General features: G+C 45.8%; 1 protein-coding gene across 1 annotated transcript; it reads right to left on the reverse strand.

Moving 5' to 3' along the window:
- Positions 1 to 27,940, reverse strand: nid1a (nidogen 1a). The gene is made up of 20 exons (XM_036546817.1): positions 27,609 to 27,940; positions 19,609 to 19,911; positions 19,109 to 19,338; positions 18,408 to 18,823; positions 17,921 to 18,061; positions 17,285 to 17,536; positions 16,439 to 16,639; positions 15,768 to 16,001; positions 14,504 to 14,641; positions 13,182 to 13,310; positions 12,723 to 12,866; positions 10,300 to 10,419; positions 7,478 to 7,708; positions 7,123 to 7,295; positions 4,184 to 4,310; positions 3,823 to 3,994; positions 2,998 to 3,155; positions 2,396 to 2,519; positions 1,501 to 1,613; positions 1 to 449 (listed from the first exon to the last, which is right to left on the reverse strand). The coding sequence occupies exons 1-20, from the start codon at positions 27,810 to 27,812 to the stop codon at positions 319 to 321; spliced, it is 3,741 nt and encodes a 1,246-aa protein (XP_036402710.1). The 5' UTR covers positions 27,813 to 27,940; the 3' UTR covers positions 1 to 318.
- Between the last annotated feature and the right edge of the window lie 27 nt (positions 27,941 to 27,967).

The following is a 27,967-nucleotide window of genomic DNA, read 5'->3' on the forward strand; positions in this document are numbered from 1 at the left end:
TTTTTTTTTTTCCTTGAGAGCACCTCTGAGAAAATTACTTCAAATAATATTTCAATTATTTACAATAAAAAAACAATAATTGTGTGTTTTTTTTTTTATTAGGGGATTAAGGAGTTCAAAACAATATTTTTTTCTTAAAAGTAGTGTGATTACAAAAATGACATCCTTATGACACAGCAGTCCCATTTCTGGTGTTTAGTGGCTTATTGAATAACTATAGTGACCGGTGACACTTCTTTTAGCACCAGAAATCGGGTTAGGAGCGACACGCAAAGCGTATCCTTATTAACGAATGCTTTTCTGCCTTGCTCTTCCTCTTCAGTATCTGCCCTCTCTCTCCACGCAGCTCACACCCACTGCGTTGTCAGGGCACAGGCAAGAGCGGCCAGTAGGGGTCGCTAGACACAAGTGAGTGCAGCCTCCATTATTGACGCCGCAGTAGTTTTGCCCTGTGGAAAAAAAAACAGCTTACACTAAGATTGAGACTTCGGCAGAGAAGAAACAAGCACGAAAAAAGACATGATTCAAAGTCATACTTCACATAGTACCCTCATAACAAGGGCCAAAAAGGCTGCTGTAGGATGTAGTCCTCATTAGAGAGGAAAATAGAAGGTGCTAACGAGATTGCGAGAGCACATTTTAACCAGTACGTGACCACAGAGACATCCATGCTCTTAGTATAGAAAATGGAAAGTGAAAGCTTTAAATTAAGTGAACCTAGTCTTTGGGGGGGGGGGGGGGGGGTTGAGGTGTTGATTTGTTAAAATAAAATATTCTGCTGTAGCTCATTTGTTGCTTTCTGAGAAAAACAAACAACACGCAGCTCAGAGCCAAGAATGCACTCATATCAGGCCAAATCAGGAAAAGGGACCAAGAACCCAGATGTTGAGGAATGCCTGGACTCAGCCTCCCCCAGCCCTGACTAATTATATCCAGGCAGGGTGCTGGATGACAGTGATCAAGGCCTCCCTGTACCAAGCCGCACAACAAATCCAACTATACACTAACCACTCCGTGTTAACCAAGGGGAGGAAATCTCTGTCCCCACTTCCAATCTAAGAAGCATTTGAACATCTAAGCATCTGAATATTCCTGCCCTCCTTGTCCCCCCCCCCCCCCCCCCCCCAGAGACTTAGGGGTCACGGTGTCAAGCTTTGCGTCACCACTGGGAATACTAAAGAAACGGGCAACCTGAGCCAGATTTAGTGGTGAAGCCGGGGTCAGCGGTACTCTCAGAAGTGGGGCTTTCACTGGGTTGAACATCAAAGTATAAGGATATGCAATCTCACTACAGAGGTTTCACCCATTCCCGTGTCTCACACATACCCCTGCTGTCAAAATGAATATGTACGCACCCATAGGACGGACCAGTCAAAGACCAGATGATTATAATACTTCAGCACCCCGCACAGGACATTTTTCAGAATAGATAAAGCATAACCCTAGCAGCAGCTCACATGTGGTCAGCGCTAACTGAGAGGTGTGTGATGTTGTTCATACCGGCGGGGCATTGCGCGTAGGCAGTGGTGATTCCGTACAGCCGGGATCGCTTCTGAGGCTGGAACTCGTCCGTCTCCCTCCCCGCGGGGCGATCTGCCACGATCACGGCGTCCCTGGAAAACCGGACACACCCAGCATCTCACTGCTGCCCACACAACTATGACATACATGAGAAATCAATATAAGACAGTGAGACAGTCGGCTCCTTCTGGCCCCCCCTGGGGCTGCATGTGAGATAAGAGAGAGGCCCCCACACCCCAGGAAATTGAACAATTGCAAGCAGCTGCCACCGTCTGAACAGAGCCTGTGACTGTCTTGACCCCATTTTACATGGCTGTGAGACAGCTGGAGGGACGAGAGGGGGCCTTTTGGTTTTCTGTTTTCTGAACCCCTTCTCTGATGAGGAGGACTGAGCTGACATTGAACAGACACCTCCACAGATCCACCATCTCTCATCTCTGGGGTCCAGACATTACACTCAGAGCTAAGCAGTGGTGGCGTTCACTCTTCTAATGCTGCGGCCACCGCAGCAACTGAACAAGCCTCTCAAACTCCTCTGAAGCCCCCCTCCAAGCCCCTTCTTTACATCAGTACTGGCCCTATCTCTACTAATTTCAACGAGAAGGAATGATAATCACGATTCAGGCATACTGTTCTCCTTGCACCAATTCCCGTTTGTTTAGAACATGCCCAGTCACCGTATGACCACAACACTTGACATTTGACAACCACAAACTGTTTTGACATTATGCACTTAAAAAGAGCATTCACTTAAGAGAAATAAGTTCATTACGCAACAATGCAGCAGACTATGAAGTGATCTGTTTCCATTTCTAAGGAGTCTACTGTATAACCACAACAGGAAATGCAATGATCCATGTTGAGATATCCCTACCTCCTCCAGTCGGTGTAGTAGAGATTCTTTCCATAGGATGTGATTCCAAAGGGGTACTGGATACCATCCAGCACCTGTCTGCGGTCACTCCGGATGGGGTTCATGCACTCCACCTTATGGGTACCTGCCAACCAGACAACCCCGAAATCCATTACTGAGCTCATACTCAGGTCAGAGACACCCATTCACAGGCACTAGGCCAAGGGTGAAACTGTGATATACAACTAACAGACATTACATGAGGCATGGCAGACTAATACCATCGAGCAGTCTGCTCAAAGAAGAGCTTACAGAAAAGCTTCCAAATAAACACGCCATACTTCAAAAGACCTCCCGAGACCCATTCAAGCAGCACTCTAAAGGCATGAGGTGATGTCTGACAAGTCCACGGTGTTGTTTTCTTCCCCTGGCAGGTGTGACTTTAATGTGCTCAAGTGAAAAAGAAAAAAAAACTGACGGCTTTTCTCCACTTACAAAAAAGCCACCATAAAAAGAACACGTTGCCAGAACTCCCACGCTGCCAGGATCCGCCGCACAGGGCTGTGTTAGCTGTAGAGCTGAGTTAGCCCCCCCACCCTCCCCCCGTCACATGAGAAACCCACCTGCATCGGCCCAGCACAGCAGGGAGGTCTGAGGGTCATAGGTCAAGCCATTGGGCAGCCCCAGGTCATCCCTCACCAGAATCCTCCGGTTAGTTCCATCCATGTAGGAGGTTTCAATCTTGGGGGAATCTCTGTTCCAGTCAGCCCAGTAGAGGTGCCTGGCAGGGGGTGAAGACACGGTCTCCGATCAATGGTTTCACTTAAATGTAGAACACATGCACAAACACACACATGGGCACACACACACACACTCACACACAATGATAAGGAGAAGTAAACCTATACACCTATGCTATAGCAGATAGCTGTTTTAATCAGCAACTTTTCTCTATTTGAGAAGAATAATGAATAATAATAAGAATAATGGCGGTTTATGCAGTTGTGTTTGAAGATTGCGCAGTTACACTGTGATACTAAATCTGAAGGAAATGGGAGATAACGTTTTTTTATGTATGGAAACATTTGCAAGGTCTCCTGGCTGCTTTGGCATTTGAGATCAAGGATGAAACTGCAGACCAAAACACCCCAATTTTGATTTGCATGTCCTTGCTGTTAACATCTAACACTTGGCTCTGTCTGACCTTAAAAAGGTAGAGAGCATCTGCATGTCTAGGGCAAGTAGGCATGACTCGGACGAAGAGTAACGAAACATGATTTTGCTGTGGATTCACAGAGTAATCGCATTGCCTCTGCAGTGGATGACGATGCGTGCAGCTGTCCATTCCATTTGCAATAAGACTTCAGCCCAAAGGAATTACCCCAACGCCTTGCTCATTTTTAAAGTGATAGAAAATAATTCTCCTCCAGGCACACACACACACACACCCGTTGGGAGGGTCAGTGATGATGGCACGGGGGTTGACCAGGTCGCTGTCAAACAGGACCCGCCGCTGGTTGCCATCCAGGGAGGCCACCTCAATCCGGTCCCGCATGGAGTCTGTCCAGAACATGGTGCGGCCCAGGTGGTCGATGGCGATTCCCTCGGGGCTTACCAGATCTAGGGAGCAGCAGAGGAGGACAGGTTCCACATCACTGGCTTGCTTTTGCAGTTGAAGGTGCTATTGCTTGATGAGCAAGACCAGTGAAATCAACCTGGATGCCATGTAATGCACTTTATGTTGTCCACTGACAGGACCACAGGAATTGAACTAAACAACACTACACACACTCACAGCCTCTGACCCACCTGTATTGATGACCGCAGTGGGCTCTCCCCCCTTTAGGTTGGCTCTGCTGATAGAGGGTGCAGTGATGTCAGTCCAGTAGACCATCTTGTCCACGCAGTCGTAAGCCACTCCGATAACCACCTTCTCCTGATGAAAGGCAGGAGGCATGAGAAAACTTTCAGACAGCCACGGTGGCAGCCTTTTGCTGTGTAAATGCTATGCGGGCAGATGGATACTGAACTTGAAAAGACATTCCATCACGTTATCCCCCACTGTCTAGACGCTAAATTAAATCCAAACAAACACTGCATATGTTCCGTGCGAAAAACGAAATCCATTTCAGACCAATTCATTGTGACATCCTCTTTCAAAGCACAATCTGTTACATTAATGATGCAGCACTGATGAGCATCATAAAGGTTTGCCTCTACATGTGGTTTTAATGAATACCAGGCCCACACACAACAGCTGGGAACTGGTAAATTGCACAACTCCTTGCCGATTGCAGGCAACGGCAGAGACACTCTTAAATGTCAAGTGGCCTGCTGGACCCCATCCTGAGGTTTCCTGAGTCCAAAATCTGCATTTTCTACAGAACAGTCAGGTGATTGTTCCTGGGGAATTTAGGACATCAAAGTGGGTGTGTTCATGTCTGTGCGGAGGCCTTCACAAACAAACCACACACAAGCACCTCAAAAGGGATTAAAAATATCCACTTTCATTTCGATTTATCCAACACATCTGCCCTTTAGTGAACATGGTGAATATCAAGGCATTAGAGATAGAGATGGAGAGAGTCATGACATGTTCTGGAAAGGAATGTCATACTCACTGCATGAGAAAATTGATGCATTTAATCTGACCTGAGCAGGTTGGATATCAGGAAAGCCCTGAATTATGGCTCATGTCAAATCGGAACTATCCCTCTTGCAGGGAGCTCGCCAGTAACGCCTGGGGTTTGGTTATGGTCTCCAACAGAGCTAAAACCTTCATTCAGAACCACCACACGGCAGCTCATCCTTAATCTGAATTTTTTTTTTAAAAACCTGTTATTTTATATGCATGCAGATCGTTACTATTTTACTTTACTGCTGATGAAATTCAACAAATGAAAATGTTAAGTAAGAAAAACTGTTATAATTTTGTGAGCATCACTCAATTAAAACTAGGCCTGAATCCAAGCGTAAGTCAACCATGACTGACTATGCCTTCAGGGATGAGAAAATAAGTCAATAAACAAACTGATTACTGTAGATTGTCAGAGGGTACATACGACCCCTCTCATGCAAGACACTCCGCTGGTAAAAAGTTTATAAAGATCAAAGCTATTAACTGTCCAGTTAACAATCCACAGAAAGTGGCACATTCTGATACTCTACTTAGAAATGTCCCTGCAACTACTGGAATGTATTGCAGAACAAACAAATCTTCAGAGATAATGGGGTGGCCGAAAAAGTTTATTCACATGAGTTACTTCATTTTCACGCGCATAAATAATTTCACAATAGCAGAGCATTCCTCGATAAACAAAGTAAATAGGCCTGCAAGAGAACGCCGTGTCAGCCACGCCAAAACGCTCCAAGAATAAACAGACCATGAGCTGACCAATGAGCGAGGGCAGCACAGGGTGCTCTCGGACGGGTCCCCTGTGAGTCACTGGCTCTGAGGACAGTAAACATCACACTCACAGCTCTTTTAGCTCAGACAAACCACAGCTGCTCTGGGAAAAGGAGACTGAGTGAGTCACTCAGAAACACACAGACCCACGCTGCATTTCCTCCGCTGTTGCCGCTAGCATGCTGCGGTTGTACCCTGGAGAGCAATCGGGGAAAGACTCCCCACAGCTTAGCGCTGCGTGTGTCTACACATTACATTATCAGCCATTTAGCTGATGTTCTTCTCCAGAGCAACTTGCATAGGTTACAGTTTTCAAATGTTATTCCTTTATACAGTTGGATATTTACTGAGGCAACTCTGGGTTAAGTACCTTGCCTAAGGGTACAGCAGCAGTGCCCCAGCAGGGAACTGAACCAGCAACCTTCCAGTTACAAGCAGTGCGTCTTACCACTATGCTACACAGCCGCCCCACTACACCATAGGACCATAACATCTACTGTATGATCATAGGACCATAGCACATAGGACCACCAGACCATAGTACATTACCACAGAATATGCTCAGGTTTGTCTTGTAATGAATAAATGATAACATAAATGTTGGCCGTCTTGTTGCAGAAAGCTGAGAAAATATCTACACATCAAAAAGTCAAAGCAACTACAGTTTAACCAAGTAAGTGTGAATTTGGGGTTTATTTCCTTTGGTATTATTGTCCATCCTTGTATTAGCAGGGGAAATCTACAGTGGCTACAATGTGCATCTGTCAACTGTATGCGAAGTTGTGAGGTCACAACTACTATAGTGTGATATAACTGTCTGTGGGGGTAATGTGCCACACAGCCACCGCTGTCACTTTCAGAGTCTCCAGTAAGTTTCTGCTTTGGCAAGTTAGTTGACAGGGATACACATAAATGGTGGATGGTATGAGGATGTGTGCAGAGCTCACAAGGGCATTTATGTGTGCGTAGTGAGGTGAGTTCAGAACTTCCTGAGGCTTTGTGTTGGCACTAGGGACGTTCAATAACTATGTGAGTGTGGATGGTACAAAGGATATTCAGTAACTGGATGACTGTGGATGTCACTAAGGGCGTTCAGAAGCTATGTCCCCGGTAAAACACACGGCCACAGGAAATCCACAGCGTAGTCCACACTGTCGCTGAATGTCATTATCATACGTACTGTAGCTACGTATGATAATGACATTCAGCGACTTTGTGACTATGGACTGCACTGTGGATTTCCTGTGGCTGTGTGTGGTACTGGGGGCATTGAGTAGCTATCTGATTGCAGATGGTACTGAGGACTTTCAGTGAGTGTTAGAAGAGCTTCTCCAGGACTTACAGGGAGATGCAGTACGGCCTTGGCCTCACTCTTCTTCATGTCGTAACCCTCCAGGGGAATGTGCTCAATCTTTCCGCTCTGAGCGAACAGCAGATGTGTCCCTGGAGGCAGTGGGTGGACGTCGGGCCTAGGGGTGGGGCCCACCGGCGGTGGCACCACACCCTGATCAATGCCTACAGGGGCGGCAATAAGTTGATCTCACTACAGTGTCAAACATATTGTCACACAGTCAGAGACAGAAGGCTTCACAGGGACATGAGAGAAACTGCATGCAAAGAAAAGAAAGTCTGCATCAGGTGATTTTCTCACATTCTGAAGACTAAGGACAGACAGTCTGTGAGGAAGGGTCACCTACACATGGGTGGTCGGCTGCCAGGCCCAGTGCGGGTCCCGGGAATCTCCACCCCGTTCCGGTCCACACACCAGCACTGGCCGATGCTGCCGTGGCACTGCGTGGGCTCGTAAGTGCCGAGCGCGTCGCAGGTCGGCACATACTGCCCGGGAGGGGGGCGCGGGCCGCGCGGGCCGAAGCCAGTGGAGGACAGGATGCTCTCCCGATGGCGCTCACACTGAGTCTTCTCACGCTCTGATGGGACATGCAGAGATGGGGTCAGGAGATGACACAGAGGACTAAAGCTGACAGGGTCTTTATGGAGTACAATTTTTACAACTAGGATCCCATGTGTTTTGCTGTCTTTCACTGGTTTACTCACAATACCAAAACTCCAGGTTAAGAGATCCCAGGCTTATTGTTTTCCCCCAGAAAACGAGAGTTCTAGAGTTATGCAGCCAAACATAGGCCAAAACCTCACTAAAACATGCTGTTCGGGACCAAAACCCAGAGAAAAGTGGATGCTGTGCTACATCTGGCATTTTGAGGTTTGCAGAGATCTTTGTCGGGGATGTAAACTTATCCAGCTCTTTTCCAGTTTCCTCTTCAGAGGCCACAAATAAACCATAACAGCGCTTTCCTGTCTGCCCACAAATATCAACAGAAGAAAAACAAAAATCACAGTCAGAGAGGCCGCATCACTCCGCCTTTGCTTGTGAGCAGACAGACTCTCTCATTGTGAAAACAGAGCGCAGTATTAGTCATTCAGCTGAACGTGGGCTATTGTAAACAGCCTTTGGAGCTTCCCATCAAGGGGATGAAATCCTGACCTGAGTCAGCACTGGGGTGGACAGGTTAATATGTACAGTATGTGTGAGCTCCAGGGAGAGGAAATGGGAATGAATCTTTCCCAGTGCCTTAGCGGGGCTGTCAAACATCCATCACTGAAAGTGCGAAATGTCAACAGGTGTCAACACAGCGTTCTGAATAGTCAGAACACTGGAATATAACAGATACAGTTTTTACGCAAGTCATAAAGATAAGAGCGCATTATGATACCTTACGACAAAAAAACTTGATTAGCAGATCCACAGCCATAATGCTAAAAGAACACATGAACCAACGGTGGAACTTCTCACAGAGACAAACACACCGCTAACGATCAGGGTATGGACGCTTCCCAAGGGCCAGCTGGATGCCAGAACTGAAACAAGCTGAAAGCTGAAACAAGCTGAAACAAAATTCCATTAAACTCCAGTAAAATGCCTTTCAAGTTTAGCTGATTAAATCATGCTAAATTTCAGAGAAGCTTGAAAAGCTCACAAGTACGCGCTTATGCCAACTGCTCTGGCATGGTAAATAACTAATAAAAATACAAAGATCGAGTGACTGTCAGCTATGTGGCTTTCTGACCATTTAGAAATGGCCTCCTAAGCTGACATGCAGGACCCTTTAGCATGAGTGAAAACCCAACTGTGCTGAAAGGTGCTCTATCAACTTCCCAGTGCTAGTGGAGCCAGTATGTCTGAACGACATTCCCTAAAACAGAACCACCTGTGGACTCGTGTTTTGCCAAGCTGGAGCACTTCACTGCCTCACGTCTTCACAAGAGCAAGAGTTTTTACAGTGCTGCAGCTGGAGCTGGTCATCTCCCCTCCCGCTGAATCTATGTCTAATTATGCATGTGCATATGTCAAATTGACCCTCAGGGTACCTGTGCAGACTGTGGTCATTTGTGAACTCTAAGAATTATTTGAATAATCACTGCTAAAATCAGTGCTCTCTTCTCTGAATGTGCTCCAGTCTGACGGCAGGAGTATTTGGGTTTTGAAACAACAGGTGAAATAATGATTAGTTGTGACTGATACAGTATAGATTACATACTAGTTCCAACATTCTATTGCTAGTAATACAGATTCATATAAGTTTTTTTGTTGCCCTTGTAAAAATCACACAACTGATTTAACATAAACTCAATATCTGTATAACATGACAGCTGCTGTCCTGCTGTCCACCTTCCAAAGGACCACAGTCATCTCGAAACTGTGACAATTGTGCATGAGAAGCACTCTGAGCCTTATAATGCATACTGATGCAATCTCTTCCGCAGACAAGTTAGGCCTGTTTATGTGCCAATATGCTACTCTGTTTTGCCATTTTAGCACTGGGGTAAAATAATCACAACGTCCAACTGAGCTTGATTCCTTGGGGATCCCCATGGAAAAGCAAAGGACCAGTCAAGGCGGAACTGAGTCCTCTGCTGTTTTAGCCACTCAGCTGCCTGCGCAATGTAGCCAGAGCTATGTTTGGAATTGTTCTAGCCCGTTATGGCTACAGCAGATATTTTATCAACACAGCACAATTTCCCTCCAGTCACAGTGCCCTCCAAAAAAAATCCCCTTTCTCCCATCCTGCATTCTTAAAGACAAGACATGTTCCAGCTGGAACCATAAAAACATCACTACAGTGTATTAATATAAACACGGCTCAAATGATTCCTCCCTGAGACAAAGCTAACGAGGAAATGACTGTAACACACAGATGAATGTTGGACTGAGTATGACTCTTCGCCGCTCCTGGAGAAAGTGTGAGAGGGACTGCATCATGCAGTGCATGACGGCCGCCTTGGCCGTGTCATCCGTAACACTGAAAGCAGCCCAGTTTCTTCCAAAAAAGGAGCACTCACGCAGGATCGGAGAGTAGACATGTGGTGCTTCCACCCTGAAGGGCACAGAAGTATAAACTTGAAGAGTTTTTTGAGTTCTTGAGAGTTTCCTGAAGCCTTTTTTTCCACCCTTTGTTTTGCGGGAGATGCCAGACCTGGAGGAGATGTGGCCGGAACTTACCGGTGGAGCAGTGGAAGCCGTCACCGTGGAAACCAGGCCTGCACTGGCAGGTGAAGGAGCCCTGAGTGTTGTAGCACACGGCGTTCTGATGGCACCTGCCCGGCTGGCACTCATCTATGTCTGTGCGAGTGTTTTTGGAAAGAAAAAAGTGGGGGGCACAGGAGAGGGGTGGAGAGAAAGAAGGGGACACAGCAGGAAAGGGGGAAAGGAGTGAGAGTGAGAGTGGGAGAGGGAGGAGAAAAGGAGAGGAGGGAGGAGTTCAGCACAAACCACAGGCATCTGACTTCACCACAATCACTGAACAGGCATGTACCTCCATTAAGAACTTAGCAATTTGACAGCAGGTTGTGACAGAACTTCAAAATCACTGTAACTTACCACCAGCCTGACTGTATCATATGAAGTCTAAAGCCACAAAGTCTTGCATCTTTTAAAACCCAAACTGTTTGTCTTTAAATCTGATGACCATTTCTGAAGATCCTATTGAGTCAGCATCGACCAAAGTGACATTACTTATTACCTGTGTTGCACCTTGCTCAGAGCACTTCTAAAATGTGCACAACATCGTACCCTTGTACTAAGCAAGTAGCAGAAACTGGAAGTAAAAGGGGCCAGTGCCACAGTGGTTCTGGTGGCTGGCCAAGTTCAGTAATCATTAACACTGGGATAGAGACATCATGGATGCACTCAGAGCCCTGCAGCTCCTGTCTGGGTCACTAATGTGCTGTCCTATGTCCCCTCGCAGAACAATGTGAGCGTTCCCCTTACAGGGGCCCTGGGAAGGGGAGGGACAGGGACCGAAACGGCCGAGAGAAGGCCCCGAGACATGACATGACACAGTAACTCTGCTCAAATGGAGCAGAGTTACTGTGTTAGATATTATTGTATCTTAAGGGGGTTTACATAAATTCAAATTTACCTATTCCGAGTGATGTGTAACCTGAGGATTCTAATATAATATGGTCTGTAATATTCTATGTGTTAATTATATGAATTCATTAATAAAACTTTGAGCTTGAGCCTGGTTACACCGTATGGTATATGAGACTATGCAATTTTATCTTAATCCAATAAATTTCACATATTTCAAATCTCATCTGAGAGGACACAGCTACACAGGAAACTGTGAAACCAGCAATGGCATATCATATCAAAATGTATCAAACTGTAATGTACAATTCAAACACCTCTTGACATACTGATCTGCAACACTTAAGTAAACCAGAAAACAGAGATAAGTCAAACTTAGTTTCCCAAATTGGACCTACAGTGAATAAGTGACACTTTCACTTTCATGACCTCACTGCCACTGAAATGGTTTCCGGCATAATGTCTTCAAAAGTGTGTATTATCAAATGAAAGGACCAGTTGAGCCTTTACTTTTTTTTTTTTTTTTTTTTTTTTTTTTTTACAAAGAGCTACGTGCTCAATGCCTCTGCATACCCTCACAAGAACAGACCCGCACACAAGTCTTAATTAGCTCTCTAATTAGCTTAATCAAAGCAAATGCTGCACCAGTGAATACTAAAACAAGACCACAAAACAATCCTTGGCAGTCCCACTGATTTTATGCCACACTTGTGTCAGGCAGCACAGGCGAGGACACAGTCGCAGACCCAAAAAACGCAAGGGCAGAGAAACACAGGGCAGAAATCAATAACGAGTATACAGGCAGGGTCAAAACCAGAGAGGCAGTCCGAGGGCAATTCCAAAACGGGAAAGTCAGAACAGGCAGGGTCGGAAAACGGGAGGGCACGATCAGGCAAACAAAGCAAAGCGGCAGGCAAAAAAACGGAGTCAGAAACAGGCAGGTCGAAAATCACAAAATCAGCGAGCAAAGAAAACGCGGGGACGAAACAGGCAAAAAAACACTGAGACGAACTAGCAATGACTGAACAGCGAGCAGGGCATATAAAGGGACAGACCGACGAGGGGATGAGATGCAGGTGCGCAGGTAATCAGGCGGAGACAGGGCGGAGAGAAGGGCCGGGCAGAAACACAAAGGAAAAAGGAAAAAAAAACCAAAAGCGCAGGGCTAGGAGGCGGGAGTACTGACACTTGTCTCTCAAAAGATTTATTGAGAAACACTGTTTTTGGAGTCAGCTCACTTGTAATAAAATCACTTGTGTTGGGAGCTATGCTTCAGTGTGCTGCTATTTCATTGTCTTTTGTTATCATTTTAAACCTTTTACACACACCCTGGAGCATATGTATTCCCTAAATTCCACATGTATGTAATTTATCTTGACATATTAGCCTTTTACATCACTCTGAACATAATCGTCCTGCCAAACAAATAACGCTAATGCAATTACACTTTCAGATCAATACAAGTGACAGAAAGGAACCAAAGGCCAGTAATTATTCAGTTCTAAGTTCCGCTGACCTAATCTAACAGGGGGGAAATCAGAGAGAGCACATACCCTGGCAGGCGTGCCCATCCCCTACAAAGCCCTGAAGACAGGAGCAGATGAAGTTGGAGCCTCCAGTGTAGCTGCACCTGGCCCGCTCTGGGATGTCACAGTTGTGGGTCCCAGCCTGGCAATGATCAACGGGACGGGCCAGCTCTGTGACGAGATATAAAGGGGGGATCATATCAGACAGGGTAAATTTGGGAGGGGTGACAGTAAAAAAAAAAAAAAGAAGCTAAAAAGGCAACATCCTGCCGTTGATTGAGGAAGCAGGTGGTCGCAGACAAGTCTATTTTTGCGACGGGACGAGACGTGATGTCAGCCCCTCTTTTGTTGTCACGACTGGGTTTGCTGAAAACCGAAACACTTGAATGCATCACACGCACACCACGCTCCTTTCATTTTCAAAGCCCGGTCTTTGCACAGCTCATGCTGAAACATTTATACAAAGGAAAGGATATACAGACATACCTACGCAGGTACGCCCATCGCTGGAGAACTGAAAGCCATCAATGCACTCGCAGCGGAAGGTGCCGGGCTGGTTGCTGCAGGTTGCGTGAGGGCCACAGACATGGGGGGTTTCTCTGCATTCGTCAGTGTCTGGGGAGGTATTATTATGATTATTTAGTTGGTAGTAGATAAATAATTCATCAGATTTTATTCCTTGCAATTGGAATTAGCTGAAACATTTCAAGCCAGGTTCCTTGCTCCGTGATACAATGGTTGAATAAAATCTGTAACCTGAAAATGGGGAATGTGAATATTTGAGTCAAGATGTTACATGAAATATAATTTCCTTTTCAATGTATCAACTTTTCTAGTGTTACAAACTACTCCATTTTACCCATTTTTATTGAACGTGGCACTTTTGTCTAAATCTTCCCATTCAATTAGTTGAGAGGCTTAAAATTGTGAGGAGTCATTTTTCTCCTCACCACACCATCACTCTCTTTCTTGGACCATCTGAGATCAAGTAAACTTTACATTGAGATAAAACAATTTGTAAGACTGTCTCAGCAGAGCCATTCGGCATTTATAGTAGGATACAGACAGAATCTGTTACAATCAGTCTTCACTCAGAAGTAATTTTCTATGATCACAGGAGAAGACAAAATCAGGTTCCATGATTACAGACGTTGTAGAGATACAATCTTAACTGTTTGACTGAATGGTAATTTCCTTGGGAAATGGTCCTTGAGCCAAAATGGACTCGGGGGACTGATGAAGACACGTGCATTGCGTACTGAATGAGTGGGAATGGTGGTCGCACAAACCTTTGGACTAAATGTTTGGACAGGACTGTGCTGTGATTTTTTTTTTGGCGGGGGGAGGGAGTGCGCAAAGAGCTTAGAAACAAATTCAGATTATAAGAACAGCTTTCATGTAGAAACGCACTGAGGGAATATCATAGCAGGAAGAATCCTGAGGAAGGAGGAAATCCCTTCCAAGAGGAAATTAAAGCCTATTAGGGCCTTAACCTAATTGTCTTAATATAAACTTAAGGGGCTGTAAGCTAGAGCACATGGGGTCACAGAAAATCCAATGCAATTTGCTATCAGAGTTATTTCTGTCAAAGGAAATGCCATCAAGCATCTATCTGTGATAATGGTTATTGTCTCGACAAGGGGCAAGGATTACTGAATTATTACGGATTACGTTTACTGAAAGCACTTACAAGGTGTGCATGAATGCTGCAGTATGACCGTGTTTGTGTGTGTGTGAGTGTGTGTGTGTGTGTGTGTGTATGTGTGTGTGCGCGCACGCGCGCTGGTCTGTGTGTGTGCTAAACCTACCGTAACACCTGCGTCCGTCCCCGGTGAAACCAGTGGCACATTCGCAGGTGAACTGGGTGCCCTGGCCATGTCGGCAGACAGCGTTGGTGTCACAGCCATGTCGGCCTGTGAAGCAGGGGTTCTCCTCCGGCTGACCACCTCAACACAAAGTACGCAACATAGCCTTTCAGGATGGGGGAAGGGGGGATTCAGTCTAACCACAGCGTGCATTACCTTTATTTATACATATTCCACTGATATCTATATTGTGTTTTTTTTCTGGGAGGAGATTTTTACTTGAGGAGACTGCTGAACTGCTTAGGATGTTTGTATACACAAAAACGTGAGCAAAAAAAGATACAAAATGAGCCAAATACCTTCTATGCTCTTTATAGATGCATTATTTCTGTACTGTGCATTAGAAATATTCAGTTACTATGCACTCCCATCCAGGGTGACTTGCATAGCATACTTTTTACATATTAAGCAACTACACAGCTGGTTAGTTACAGAAGCAATTCTGGGCAAGTTCATTGGACAGGAATACTATAGTAGTGTCCAATCCAAAGCCATTCAAAGTCCAGTTCACAGACAAATACACTACTTGCTCAAGGTTGAGCAAGAGTACCACAACATTGCTCTATCTGGCATTCAAACTTGTAACCTTTGAACTACAAAGTCCAGTTCTTTGGCAAATATGCAACACCGTCAGCTGTCCAGTATGACTTATTGACTTGATGAGTAAAAAACAAACAAAAGAGCCAATCGCCTCAAATGATGCAATGCTCTTGGGGCAAAAAAACAACAGTTTCATTCCGAATTAAAGTAGATCACATGGAGTGTGATGATCCTGTAAGGCAGACAGCCCGTGGTCTGGAGCGCCCAGCTGAAACATGCTGAACTCGTCACAGGCAGCTGCCTCCTCCAGGGGCTCCAACAGCCCGGCTCTGCCAGAGCTCACTGACTCAGCTGCTAAAGCCTTCCGCAGATGTTCTGTCTTTTGGTAACAAACTCGGGCTGACAGTGTCGAGCCGCCTCGCACAGCTCCATCTACACTGGCACCACCCCCACCCCCCCTCCCACCGCACTGTACAGCATGCACATGCAAACTATAACATATCCCTGATTCACATTCCTGACCGCCCCCCCATACTGACTCACAGACAGGAAAAGAGAGGGTGCAGAAGGGAGCGACTCGGGCGAGTGTGTGTGCGTGTGTGTGTGTGTGTGTGTGTGTGTGTGTGTGTGTGTGCGCATGTGTGTGTAGGTTGTACAGGGTCACTACCATGGATGGAGCCGATTTTGTTGCTCATGGCGTAGCGGATGAGCTGGTTGCCGGGGTCGTACATGACGAAGACCTGGTCGACGCTGAGCTGTTGGGTGGGGAGCGCCGCCCTGGTGGCCTCGTCGTGAGGGCAGCTCTGGAACACGATGGTCTGCCGCCACTGGAAGGTCCTGGTCTGGGTGCTGCCGTCCGCCAGGTTGAGCGTGTACTCCCGGGTGGCGGAGGAGGTGATCACTGCGGAGGGGTGTCAAACACAGCAGGGTGAGGCCTTGGTCTCTGTTCATCAGCTCTCTCTCTGCGCCTGCTCCCGCTGGCATTTACTCCAATCTCCTGCTCATAACTCAAAAAGGAAGAAATGCTCAAAACGAGACTGTTATTGCACTTTTCAAGCCTCCAGATTTTTTTATCGGGACCTCTTGCACAGCGTACACAAATTGTTCCCCCTTTTAACAGGTATTGCTCAGCGTGTTGCCTGGAGCAAAGACATTCCACCAAGTCTAGCGAGGTTGTGACTCATTCAGCAGAGCTGAGACGACGGAGAAAGCTTGTTAGCCTGGGATCTGAAACACCTTTGGCTCTGCAGGTGTGCGGCACCTCTTACGCTCCCTCTGTACAGAGGTGGTCATACAGGGGGGGCACGGCTCTGCTCGGGGCTGTGCGGTGACTCTTACGGTTGCTGCTGTACTGGTAGATCTCGGAGTACGGGTCGATCTGCACGGTGGATCCCGCCGGCACCTCGGGCACCCTGCCCTCCAGCTCGGTGTTGACCACCAGGTGGTCGTGCTCGTCGATGCCTTTGAACTCCTGCTTGATGACCAGCTTCTCGTTCCCGGGCAGGAAGGTCACTTCTGCCTGCCGCGTGAACTCTCCGCCTTTGGGGAAGGGGAAGAGAAACAGGGGGTGGTCAGGGCAAACTACACGCAGTTCGGAGCTGCCTGTTTCCGAGCAGAGACAGCGTATATTGACTTTAAGCGGAAGGAACACTGCAGGAAATTTCAAACAAAGCAGCCGAGAGTAATGCGTTTGTGTGCTGCACAGCCCAGCCAAGGACTTTGGAACACCAGGAAAAAGTTGAGTTTATCCAGCCGGGGGGGGGGGGGGGGTCTAATGTAAATACTCAGCTCTCTAGCCGATACAAAACTAGATTCACAGGAGGGAGCGATTAAGTGGTCAGACATACCAAATCCACTAACCCACTAACAATTCTGCACATGAACACAGACAAGATGAGTTTCCCTCCAAGGGAGACCCGAAAGTGGGAAAAGTTAAAAAGGGAGGAATTTTAAAAGATAGGTTCAGCTCTCACTTGAAAGTGACTGTAAGCATATGTACCTACATTTTTTCACTTAGGAAAAAAATTCAATAATATACGGACATGAAAATCTTTGGAGAGCATCTTAGCCATCCTTAGGTTGCAACTGACAGACTGACAAGATTCAGACAAGAAACAATAGCCTTAGTTAAGCAGATCAAAACCCGGTGGTCCAACTAAGTGTTATATGAGGGAGGTCACTCACCAATCAAGCTGAAGCCATTCTCATGTCCGGGCTGCTCCAGGGCAAAGGCCCAGCCGATGACCCCACCCAAGGAGGAGAGGGGGAGCAAGGAGGGGCCAAGCCGGGGGGAAATGGTGCTGATGGCAACGTAGGCCCGGCCATCATTGGCCACCACATAGGAGTGCAGGTCGTTGTTGTTGAACTCCTCTGGCACAGGTGAGTTCCCCACATACACCCTGCCGCTGACCTTTCCATTCATCCTTTGGGGCTTGCCTGCCAATCACATTGAGAGCTGCTCTTTAATGGTGCACCATCCACACACTCAGGTTAGCCAAAGACTATGCCACGTCCTTCTTCTGTGGAAAATGACAACAGAGCCACACAAACTTGACCTATCTCGTGGCACGCATGTGCTTGAATTCACTTTTCACCTCTTTTGATTTCCAATTTCCTGATCAATTAATTTCAGAATCTGAATAGCCATTTACTGAGTAAAAGAGGCAAATACAGACCATGAAGTTATCATGAGAGAAATACTACTTCTTGCAATATATATAAAAACCAATGCATCCTCCAGTTCTAATGCACACACTATAAGAGAGTCCCAGTAAAGAAACAATGGAGGTGGAGAGGCAGACATGGCAGACCGTGCCCTACCTTCTGCTACACACTGCTTGCCATTGCCATAGAATCCAGGTCTGCAGTGGCAGCAGTATCCATTTGGGTAGTCTCGGCAGTCAGCAAAGGTAGAGCACTTCTGTCTGTTGTTGGCACACGTTTCAAAGTTGTACGAGAACACTGCATTGGAAGAAAAGAACCAGGGTAACAGCTGTGAGATCTTCAGTTTGTGCGCTCAGAGCTCGACTCCGCAGACAAAGTGGTGACATTTTTAAGGGGGACCCATTACATTACTGGTATTTATCTGATGGTCTTATCCAGAGGGACTTACATCAGTTAGGTTTTCTTTTTTTTTTTTACAATGTTATCCATTTATACAGCTGGATATTTACTGAGGCAATTCTAGGTTAAGTACCTTTCCCAAGGGTGCCCCACTGGGGAACTGAACTGGCAACCATTCGGTTATGTGTCCTGCTCCTTAACCACTATGCTACACTGCCCCCTCCACGGCCTGCCTTGAGCTCACCATCGACATTAATGAGGCTGTCGTCCACCACCACCACCTCGGGGTTCTGCGGCTGGTAGCGGGGCTGGTGGGGCTGGAACTGGACCGGGTGGACGGGGAGGGCTTCGCCGTAGGGCTCCTGAGGAACCTGCTGCCCCACCACATCCACACGCCTCTCCTCCGGCTCCAGGTACACCAGCCGCTGGCGTTCGCTATGCTCCTGCTCGTAGGGAGCGTACTCCACGACTTGCGGCTGGTGCACTGGACCTCTAGTCCTCTCTGGGGCAGTGACCACCTCCTCCTGCACGTTGTAGCTGACCCTCTCCTGGCCTGCCTCCACCGGCAGCTCTGTTACCTCGCCCGGGGCGACAGCTGTGAAATATGGCGACGTGCCAATCTCGTACACCCACACACCGCGCTTGCCGGAGTTTGTCTGCCTGGGGACCACAGAAAACAGGGTTTCTAAAGGGGATTGTCTTGAAGGCTTTTACATGGTCTGCTGCTCACTAGCCATAGCTTTTCAGTGATGGTGTTTGGACAAAGAGGGGTGGGACTGCAGTTCAGGACACTTCAGGTATTTATGTATTTGACCAAGAATAAGAGTCTGACAGAGCTTTCAGACACAGTAAATGGAAATATGGATTTGAGAAGTGAAAATAAAAAGGGATTTACATGCAATCGACATCCTGACTGTTTGAAGCTAGCTAACGTGCAAAGCTTACTCTGCCAGTTTTCGGACAGACTCCTTGTCGCTGGTGGTTATCCGATAGTATGGTCCCTGACGAGTGGTCCACAGAAGGAACTTCACCAGCCCTTTGCTGAAGCCAGCTTGCAAGGGCCCATTTTCGCCCCCAGTGGATGTAGAGAGGAACTGCATCCCTTCCCTCGGATAGAGCAGAATAGCATAGGAGGCCGTCTCGACTGAGGCAACCACCAATTGAAAGGTGTTCCGCTGGGAAAAACAACACAAGATCAGTGTTAGTACAGTGCATATGGGTACTGTCAAGTCGTATCTACTGGCCTGGATAAAGGGGAAATGACCTGTGCTTGGCCTGCATGTAACCTACTATCTGTTGATATATTAGAATATTTTAAGGAGGTCATTCAGGTTTATTACTTTTCCCATACAACTGCAGTGCCCACCTGGGGAATGAACCTGCAACCTCTGTGGTAAAAAATCTAGCTCCTTAACCTCTCTGCCACACCTACTGGCGGCCCTCACCTGCTTGTCATGCCCGTCTCCTCCGATATGGGGCTCATGGGGTGCCACACTGTCCCAGGTGACTACCAGGGCGTGGCTGGGCTCCACCTCGTTGTCTTCCGGAAAGGCCCGATTGATGTGCTGAGCTGCCAATCGCAGCGTGGCAGGGCTGGAGTCATGACGGAAGAAGACCTTCCCCACGCCATCGCTGGTGTCCAGGTCCCCTTGCAGAGCGGCGATCATGCCAAAACTGGCCGGCATGTTCCGTAGGTACTCTGACTCCGCAGTGGGCCTCTCCACAGCAACAAATCCATTGGTGTTGATCTGAAATCATATAAGATAAGCACAAAGTAGTCACTCAGTCGCACACTGAGAGAATACAGAAGTACACTGCATTTTGGATGAGCTAACCCATGGATGGACTGTCCCACAGGTGAGACCTTGTGCAGTGACTCTGAGGCCACCGACTGAGTGATCATCAGCATCTGAGGAAGAGACTAAAATGGGGTATGAACAATAAACAATGTCTACCTTCCACATAAACATGCCACACAATTTTAGAGATGTTACCTCCTAAAGGAACTCTATGGGTATGCACCAACACCCCTCTACATGGCCAAACCCCACCTTTCATATAGGCCTTGGCCTCCCCTCCTCCACTCGAAGGCACTGCTCTCTCTCTCTGAGCGAAGGAATGAGAGGTTCCAGCATCCTGTTGTCCTACCCCTGAGAGCTGGACTACCATCAAAGATTCATTCAGACACACTCTTAACAACTTCATTGGGGATATCTGATATGATCACATCTGCTTTTCTCAGAAGTTGCCTTTTCAGCCCACGCAATCTCACACAGCCCCACTGTTAATGTGATTTGGCAGATTAACAATAGAAAGGGAAGAGAAAGTACACTCTTCACTATACCCTGAAAATGCACAAGAAAAGCCAAAAGCCTCAGCTATGTTATTACTTAGCATATAACTGGAAGCGCCAAGATATGAGTGTACACAACAAAGCACTGGGGTCTGCTAGAAGGTAATCCTTCACACTTCTTATGACCTTACTTGCCTGGTTTTTATATAAATTCTAGCAACACCTGAGCTCACTTACTATCCCAATATCATCAGTGCATGAGGTTCATAACATCACTTATTTTAACGGTAGTGTACATAAATTCCCCCACAGCTTCTCCAATGAGTGAGAGTGTCTGTGAGGAATATGCATGGAGCCGTGAGCTTTGCATTCGTAATATTAACAGTGATCAAAGGCAGGTTTTAAAATAATGACAAGGCCAGGGGAATGCAGGAAACCTCTACCCTCTACATTCCTGAAAATACCAAGACCTCCAATCATTACAACCACATGGAATGAAAAGTTCAACAAGAGGCAATCAGCAATAAGACCCAGGTACCCAGCACTGGAGGAAAAGCAAGCTCCTACCTTCTATGACAGTCTTATAAAACTAATAAGCCCTCTTATACCCTTACCACATTTAGAATATCTGCACACACACTGGCATACACGCATGCACACACACACACACACACACACACACACACACACACACACACACACACACAAAGAGAGCGCAAGGTTGGGCAAAAGTGATCTGCTGTATAACACAGTCCATTTATAGCATTCCAGACACATGGAGAACTCATGAGCCAAATTAAAAGCACTGCCATAAAACGCCCTTTTCCTCAGCAGTCTGTTTCCCCTATTAGCCAAATGGCGTCATTCCCGGCTGTGATCTGACAGCTTCCCATTCCTGCCCCAGCAATCTAGGCACTCGGAGATCTTTCAGTATCTTCATCAGATGGACTTCCTGATAACCACGTGATGAAGGATGCTACTTGAAACAAGAGCCAAACAAAGTGCTCATTTTTTTACCTTGGGTGCAGGAAGCATACTGGAAATAAAACGCTGCTATCGGTGCCCTGAGGTCTATGCCAAGGTCTGCTTGAGTCTGCTTTCACTTACCCACCTTAGCCATACTATATGTATGTTTTCTAATCCAAACTAATGAGGGTTTGCATCGCAGATAATGTCTCACTTACTGCTAAAGTGCTGACTCTGGAACAGTGTTGAAGCTGACCGTTCTGCTATTGCTTACATCCACCAACAATAAATTTATTTCTTCAATAAATGGGTGAGACTGCACACCATATTAGTTCATTGGCTGGTGATCTCACAACAGAAGAAATTCTGATGTTTGTGTTATTTCAGTGTAGGGGAAAAAAGGAAAATTTATGCTGATTTCTGAGGATCTGGCATATGACACAAAAGATAAAATTGTTTTCTAGTATGACCTTTTAAAGATATGTGAAGACATCTGTACCACTTTACAGGTAGTACTAGGCAATGAAAAGGACATATGCTACAGTATTTCACACAGGATAAACACCCCTATGAAATCCTGGGCCTGGGCTCAGGGGGAGTCCACTAGCATATCTGGAATTAGTTAACATGCACGCAGCCCATGTCACACTGTTATTGTGCCTCTGGCTTGTCTCAGATATACTGTAGCTGATCTCCGGCTAAGGTGGGTCAGTGGAAGCATGTTTAAACACACAGTTCTTTGCACAGGGCTCTCCAAGGGTCTGTTTAATTATGAACTGGGAACCACTGTGACATTTTGCAGTGAGTCCGAATGGAGCAGGGCCCCGGTGACCTGAGCTTGAACCAGCAGATAGTTTGCTTGCAGACTGTTGAGAGTCTGCCTTTTAAACAGAGAGGAGAGGGCCCCACTGAGGCTGTCACCTCTCTGTATGGGAATCTGAGCAGCCAGGACTGGACAGGCCTGAAGGAGAGGGAAGGATCCACAACAGTGGATCCTTAGCATAGTGGTAAGGATCAGGGCTCCTACCTGAAAGGTTGCTGGTTCAATTCCCTGCTGGGGCACTGCTGCTGTAACTTAGGGCAAGGTACTTAACCCAGCATTGCCTCAGTATACAGCCATATAAAAGGATAGCATGTTAAAATTGTAACCTATGTAAGTCACTCTGAACAAGAACATCTGCTAAATGACAATGATGTAATGTAGTGGGCCCAATTGCAGCTGGTCTTTACATGGACGGTTCTATCAAATTATAGAAAGCAAATCGACAGCATTTGAAACAGTAACAGCTAAACAGCCACCTTGCTCTTTTTGGGATAAAATCACCTTTACAAAGAACGAGAATCATTGTCTCATGATATTTAATGAAGCTTTTAGAGCATATTAACTTCAACTTTATTATGATCCTTGTTTTTGCCAGATACAGGGCTGGAGAAAGACTTACTGGGGGGATTGTTGCCATATTTTTCTGACTCCCTACTTGGAACGCAAACACATGCAAGCCTTTATGTCTGGCGCAGAAAGGCTTTCTGTTTCCCTGTAGGGCACAGACTGTTGAAGGCAGGTGTTGACTTAACGCGTCGGGCTTGAAAGAATTTGCGAGGCCCCACTTGAGGACTAAAGAGAAGGAAAAACGTGTTTGTGACGACTGACATGAAACTAATTGAGATACAGCTTGTGGCAATAAATAGCCCCAGGCTTCCCTTGCCTAATGTCAGTGAAGGGGTAAAACTGTGCGTGGGTAATGGGTGCCACACATGACAAGTACATAAAGCTTAACTGCTGGGAGGCACCTTCTCTGATGCCCGCTTTGGTGAAAGTGACACCATTAAATAACAGGTTTGGAAAGAAGCAACAAAGATCCCTTTCATTTTCCAAGCATTCCTGTAAGCTCTGAGTTGTGTCCTCATTTAAATTGGTATGGGAAATCTGAGAATCGTCCGAGACACCTGGGACACTTATAGCACAATATCCTCCAATATTGGTAGCACTGTACACCTTACACTCCTTCGCCACTTCTCAGAAGTTCTCTCATGTCTTTCAGCTCAGTCTACTCTAGCCTTGTACAGTGTGCAGAGCTATTTTCACCCGTTGAAAACTGTCAAGAATATCTCACATAGAAACAACCAATACCATTTTAGTAAGGATCACTTTAGCCAGCCACAGATGACAGTCACGAGCTGAAAGCAACGTGTGGACAGACTTCATTGTAGGTTAAAATGTTTAATCCAAATCCAACAAAGAAATCCAACACCAGTCACAATACAGTTGCTTTTCCTTTATTTGTGAGCAGAGATCAATAGCTGTTGAAATACACAAGACTGATGATTCTGCACTGATATCTGGGTGATTTTCATGTATCTTTATTGTCACTTATTTTTTCTTGTCAGATAGCGTAATCCAAATGCACCTTCCTTACATTTTAAATATTATCCAGTTATGCAGTGGTATAGATATGCTCCACCTGGGATCTGAACCAGCAAACTCATGACTACAAATTAATTTACCATTACATTACTATGCCTCCCCAGGATCAAAGCCTAGATTGCCAACAATGAGCTCTACAACATAGGACTGCTGGACTTGTCATGCCCGTCTTGGTTAGATTTCCTCTCAGCAGAGAAGTCATAAGTGACACTAATTGCTTTGAAATCAAATTTACATAGGAGTGCATAAAGCACAGAAGCACAGTGCCACAAGAGTACATGAAAGCACACCACAAGGACAACTGTTAGGGTTCAGCCAAGTTCACTGAGAAGAAAGATTTAAGTTTTACTAAATTGTATATAAACCATTTAAAATAAACCAACTGGGTCAACTAAAAACATGGAAAATCCCAATGCCATTCCGGACTTTGAGGGAGACCACAAAAATATGCAAGGAATTTAGAGAGAATGGGGAAAAAGCCCAAAGACTATAGTGGTTTCATCACAGTCAGGATACATATTCATCTTTGTGGACAAAGCCTACATCTGGCCCTTCCAGATGTACCACACTTATGACATTCTACATGGGTGTTCTAAAAAGACTCTTAAGATTCCAAGAGCATTACCCAAAGTGTGGGTCTGCCTTCTGCTGCAAATACCTATGGAGGTCTTTTAATCTTCTACACAGCTGTGCATCTATCCATGCTTAGCCCTGAGTGCAAGATCATCGGATAACCATCTGCTGCATACAAGTTTTTGGCCGAGAAAGAGAAACTCAGTGGAAATCTAAATACTCCTGTTTCTAATCCAATGAGAAGGTCCGAACATTATTGCCCTTGTAACTGGCACTCCTTCATTGGCATCCATTTCTGGCTCACAAATTTCACAAACATTTTTGTCTGTGTGTTCAAACTGCTCGCATTAAAACCAAAAATTGGTTTCCTCCAAGTTAGCATTAAAAACAAGCTTTTTGCCTGGGCCATCATCTCACATCTCACATTTTCAGCAATGATATTTTCTTAACAGCATGACAGTCTGTCTGCTGCTATAGCTTCATTAACTACCATGATCTTAGAGCTGCCGTAATTCCTTCCCAGTCCCTTGGGTATATCCATTTTCCTACTGCTATGACAACTGTACACCACATCTGCTGAATGCACACTATCTCCACTTGTGTCATTTTGGAAGATCAACCTTACCTCATAAAAAAATCTATGCCCCCTAACTCTACCTATGGAAAACCCCAGGGGTTATGAGGGAAGAACGATGAATCAACTCCATCTGCTCTATGAAGGAGGGCAGGGTGTTATGCCAGAGACACCTTCGGTACAACCAGAGTCACATCTCAACTGGAGCTGCTGGAACACTGGTGCTTGACCCTGAGAAAAGGCCAATCAGAGCTGAATAGGAAGTACCTCAAGTGGGACAGGAAGCCCCTCAGAGGAAATGATGATAAGCACCACATCCTGTGAAAAAAAAACAAGCTGGGCCTGGAGATGTTAAACACATGCACTGATTGGGCTCCAGACCTGGGAAAAGAGCAGGAGATGGAAAGATAACCCAAACAAGTGATTCCTCAAGATGAGAATGTGAGCATTGCATTTGTGCAAATTAAATGTCATACATACAAAGCAGAATTTTAGCCAATACTACTCCTGTATCACAGATGAATTTCAAATACAGATTTGTAAAAAAGGAGCAAATGAAATCTGGTGCAAGACACCCTCTATGTCAACAAATTTAAGCCATTTTAATTCAAGGCATAGTGCGACCAAATTAATATTAGCCTTAAAATTACAACTATCTGCTCATTCTACATATTAGCTATTACAGTCAAAACTTAGAAACCAGTTCAATTCCTATTATGGAAGTAGGAAATGTTTATAGTTAACCAAATTCAAGTACTGTGTTAATATCTGGGTCACAACTGGAGCAAAGACACAGCATTGCTATTTTGGTAGTGATTCACATGGGAATAAAGGGGGTTTTGTCTGTTGAGCACAATGGTGACGTTTTGTGCCAAACGAATTCTGCTAGCCATTGCTATTGTGTTCAGTCAATTAGGCAAACAACAAAAGGACTATGGCCTGCTAGGACAATGACAAAACAAGAAAAACTGTAACTGCAATCTTGTGGACACCTGAAATTTTCAGGTCATCAAATGTCACTTAGACTGTGAGAGGGAAAACAAGTATCCCGTTGTCAACACCCTGTAATGCCAGAACTGTGGTATAGAAAATGTGAGTTGTCCATTCCATACCACAACATATTCAGTGCTGTTCCCAGTGCAAAACTCTCCAATTACCAGTTCGAACAATTTTCAAACTACAGTACACTTCCACATTCCATCTTTCCAATCATTAAGAAATTTAATTATGCATTTTGTCGGTAAAATGAAGCTATCTTCAGGTTGCACGCACCATATATGGGTACTATCTCACAAACCGCCACCATAGATTCTCTAACCATGTGGAAAAATTAAGCCAATGGAGAAAGAGCTCTAATGGTAATTGAAGGCAACAAGCCAGCACAGACTAAATTGAGAAATTTTCCCCAAAGGTGTGCTTACCCCGGCTCACCCTGAATGTTAAATTAGGATGAGGGGATAACGCAGCCTGCCAAAGAAGAGAGACGACTGACAGCACTTGTTCATCTTGACAGGCCAATGAACTGCTGGGGGGTGGGTGCAGTAACACCCCCCCCTTCAGCTGTGTATCGCATTAGCCCCTAGATTCACGCTTGCTGTTGCCTAAGAAGGGGACACCAGGCCAAGACATTCCAATGTGGGCGACCTCAGCCCACTTCGGCCATGCAGCTGTTCTGCGCATTAACTCCAGCCGGGAGCAACCTTTCCGCAACATCCCACAAGCTGCAGCAATCTCTGTCAAGGCTTTGTGAATAGTTCTCTCTCATTTCCGTATCATTTCAGCTTTTGTAATGCGTGCAGAGTGTTCAGGTTTTTTTTTTTTCTTTATTATTTTTCATGTCTCGTGGTGAACAAACCCACATGTATGAGCATATGGGAAAAAAGGCAAAAGGTGAAGATACGACAGCTGTGTGAGGTCGAGTTTAGTCCTCGGTATTTTAAAGATAAGAAAATCAGGTCTTTTCAGGACTTTGTCCTTGGGTTAATCCACAAAAAGATAAACTCTGAAACCTCTGAACGGACATATGAAAACTATCTGCATTCCACAGAAAGATAGCGATACCCCTGACTTAAATATTATTTTGCAACACAAAGCCGCTGACCATGCGACCTCGTGCCATTGAAATGATTCATTCCGATGCAGCTGGATACCTTTTGCTGACAGGGGTGCGCACCAAACGTGACTTTTTATTAGTCCACTTGTCGGTGGAAACATTAAAAGCATCAGGCGGTAGCCTATATTGTAAAAGCACAAAAAGAGAGCGCAACAAAAGTAGATGAAAAGACCCTTCGTCACAATAGCTGTTAACTGGCAAAATTGCGCAACTGAATTGGCAATCTAAATGTGTCATGCTACATGAACCCCTAATAAATACTCACGTCAACATGTTGCTACTTGGGGAACATGGACAAATGATAGTGTTTACGCATTAATTTAACATTTGTACGGTTTTTGTTTTTACATTAAAATGCTTATTATTTTGAGATATCTCATTATGAAGATGCGTAGCTCAGTTTATCATGAACTGTTGCTTTGTTTTGTGGACCGTTCATTCATATATCAGGCCTTCATCCAGTGAAAACAATTGTTGTATTTAAAAGTTAAATCAACTTACGTAAACTCGGTCAAACTTTCTGTCATAAAATAACAGAGGTTTGTCGAGCACCAGTTCCTGCGTCCGGTCATTTCCTTGCTCCAGCACTCGGTCCCCTGCGCTCTCGCCGTACTGGAAGAGTTCGCTCCGGCGCACACAGCTCACCGACACCCCAAGACTGAGGAGGGTCACCCAAACCAGCCATCCTTGTCGCTGCAGACCCATAGTCGATGTAAAGCCCGGAGAGGACACAACTCTATCACACCCCTTACCGTTTGCAAGAATTGCGGTTTGGTTACTGACCAAAACCCCAGATAGGGCTCAGTCAGAAAAAGGCAATGTATCCTTACAAGTTGACTGGGTAGAGCGAAATGGGCGGA

The sequence above is a fragment of the Megalops cyprinoides genome, chromosome 15 (genome assembly GCF_013368585.1).
Source record: "Megalops cyprinoides isolate fMegCyp1 chromosome 15, fMegCyp1.pri, whole genome shotgun sequence".
Classification (NCBI taxonomy): domain Eukaryota; kingdom Metazoa; phylum Chordata; class Actinopteri; order Elopiformes; family Megalopidae; genus Megalops; species Megalops cyprinoides.

What these genes read in the sequence shown, in the direction of transcription:
- nid1a (XM_036546817.1), bottom strand. Translation starts at nt 27,812, where the DNA reads ATGGGTCTGCAGCGACAAGGATGGCTGGTTTGGGTGACCCTCCTCAGT. An exon ending in GAATGGCTTCAGCTTGATTG is followed by an intron (nt 16,640 to 17,284) that starts GTGAGTGACCTC and finishes CCTTCCCCAAAG; the next exon opens with GCGGAGAGTTCACGCGGCAG. An exon ending in ATCACTGACCCTCCCAACGG is followed by an intron (nt 3,156 to 3,822) that starts GTGTGTGTGTGT and finishes ACCCCCTGCCAG; the next exon opens with GCACCTCTACTGGGCTGACT.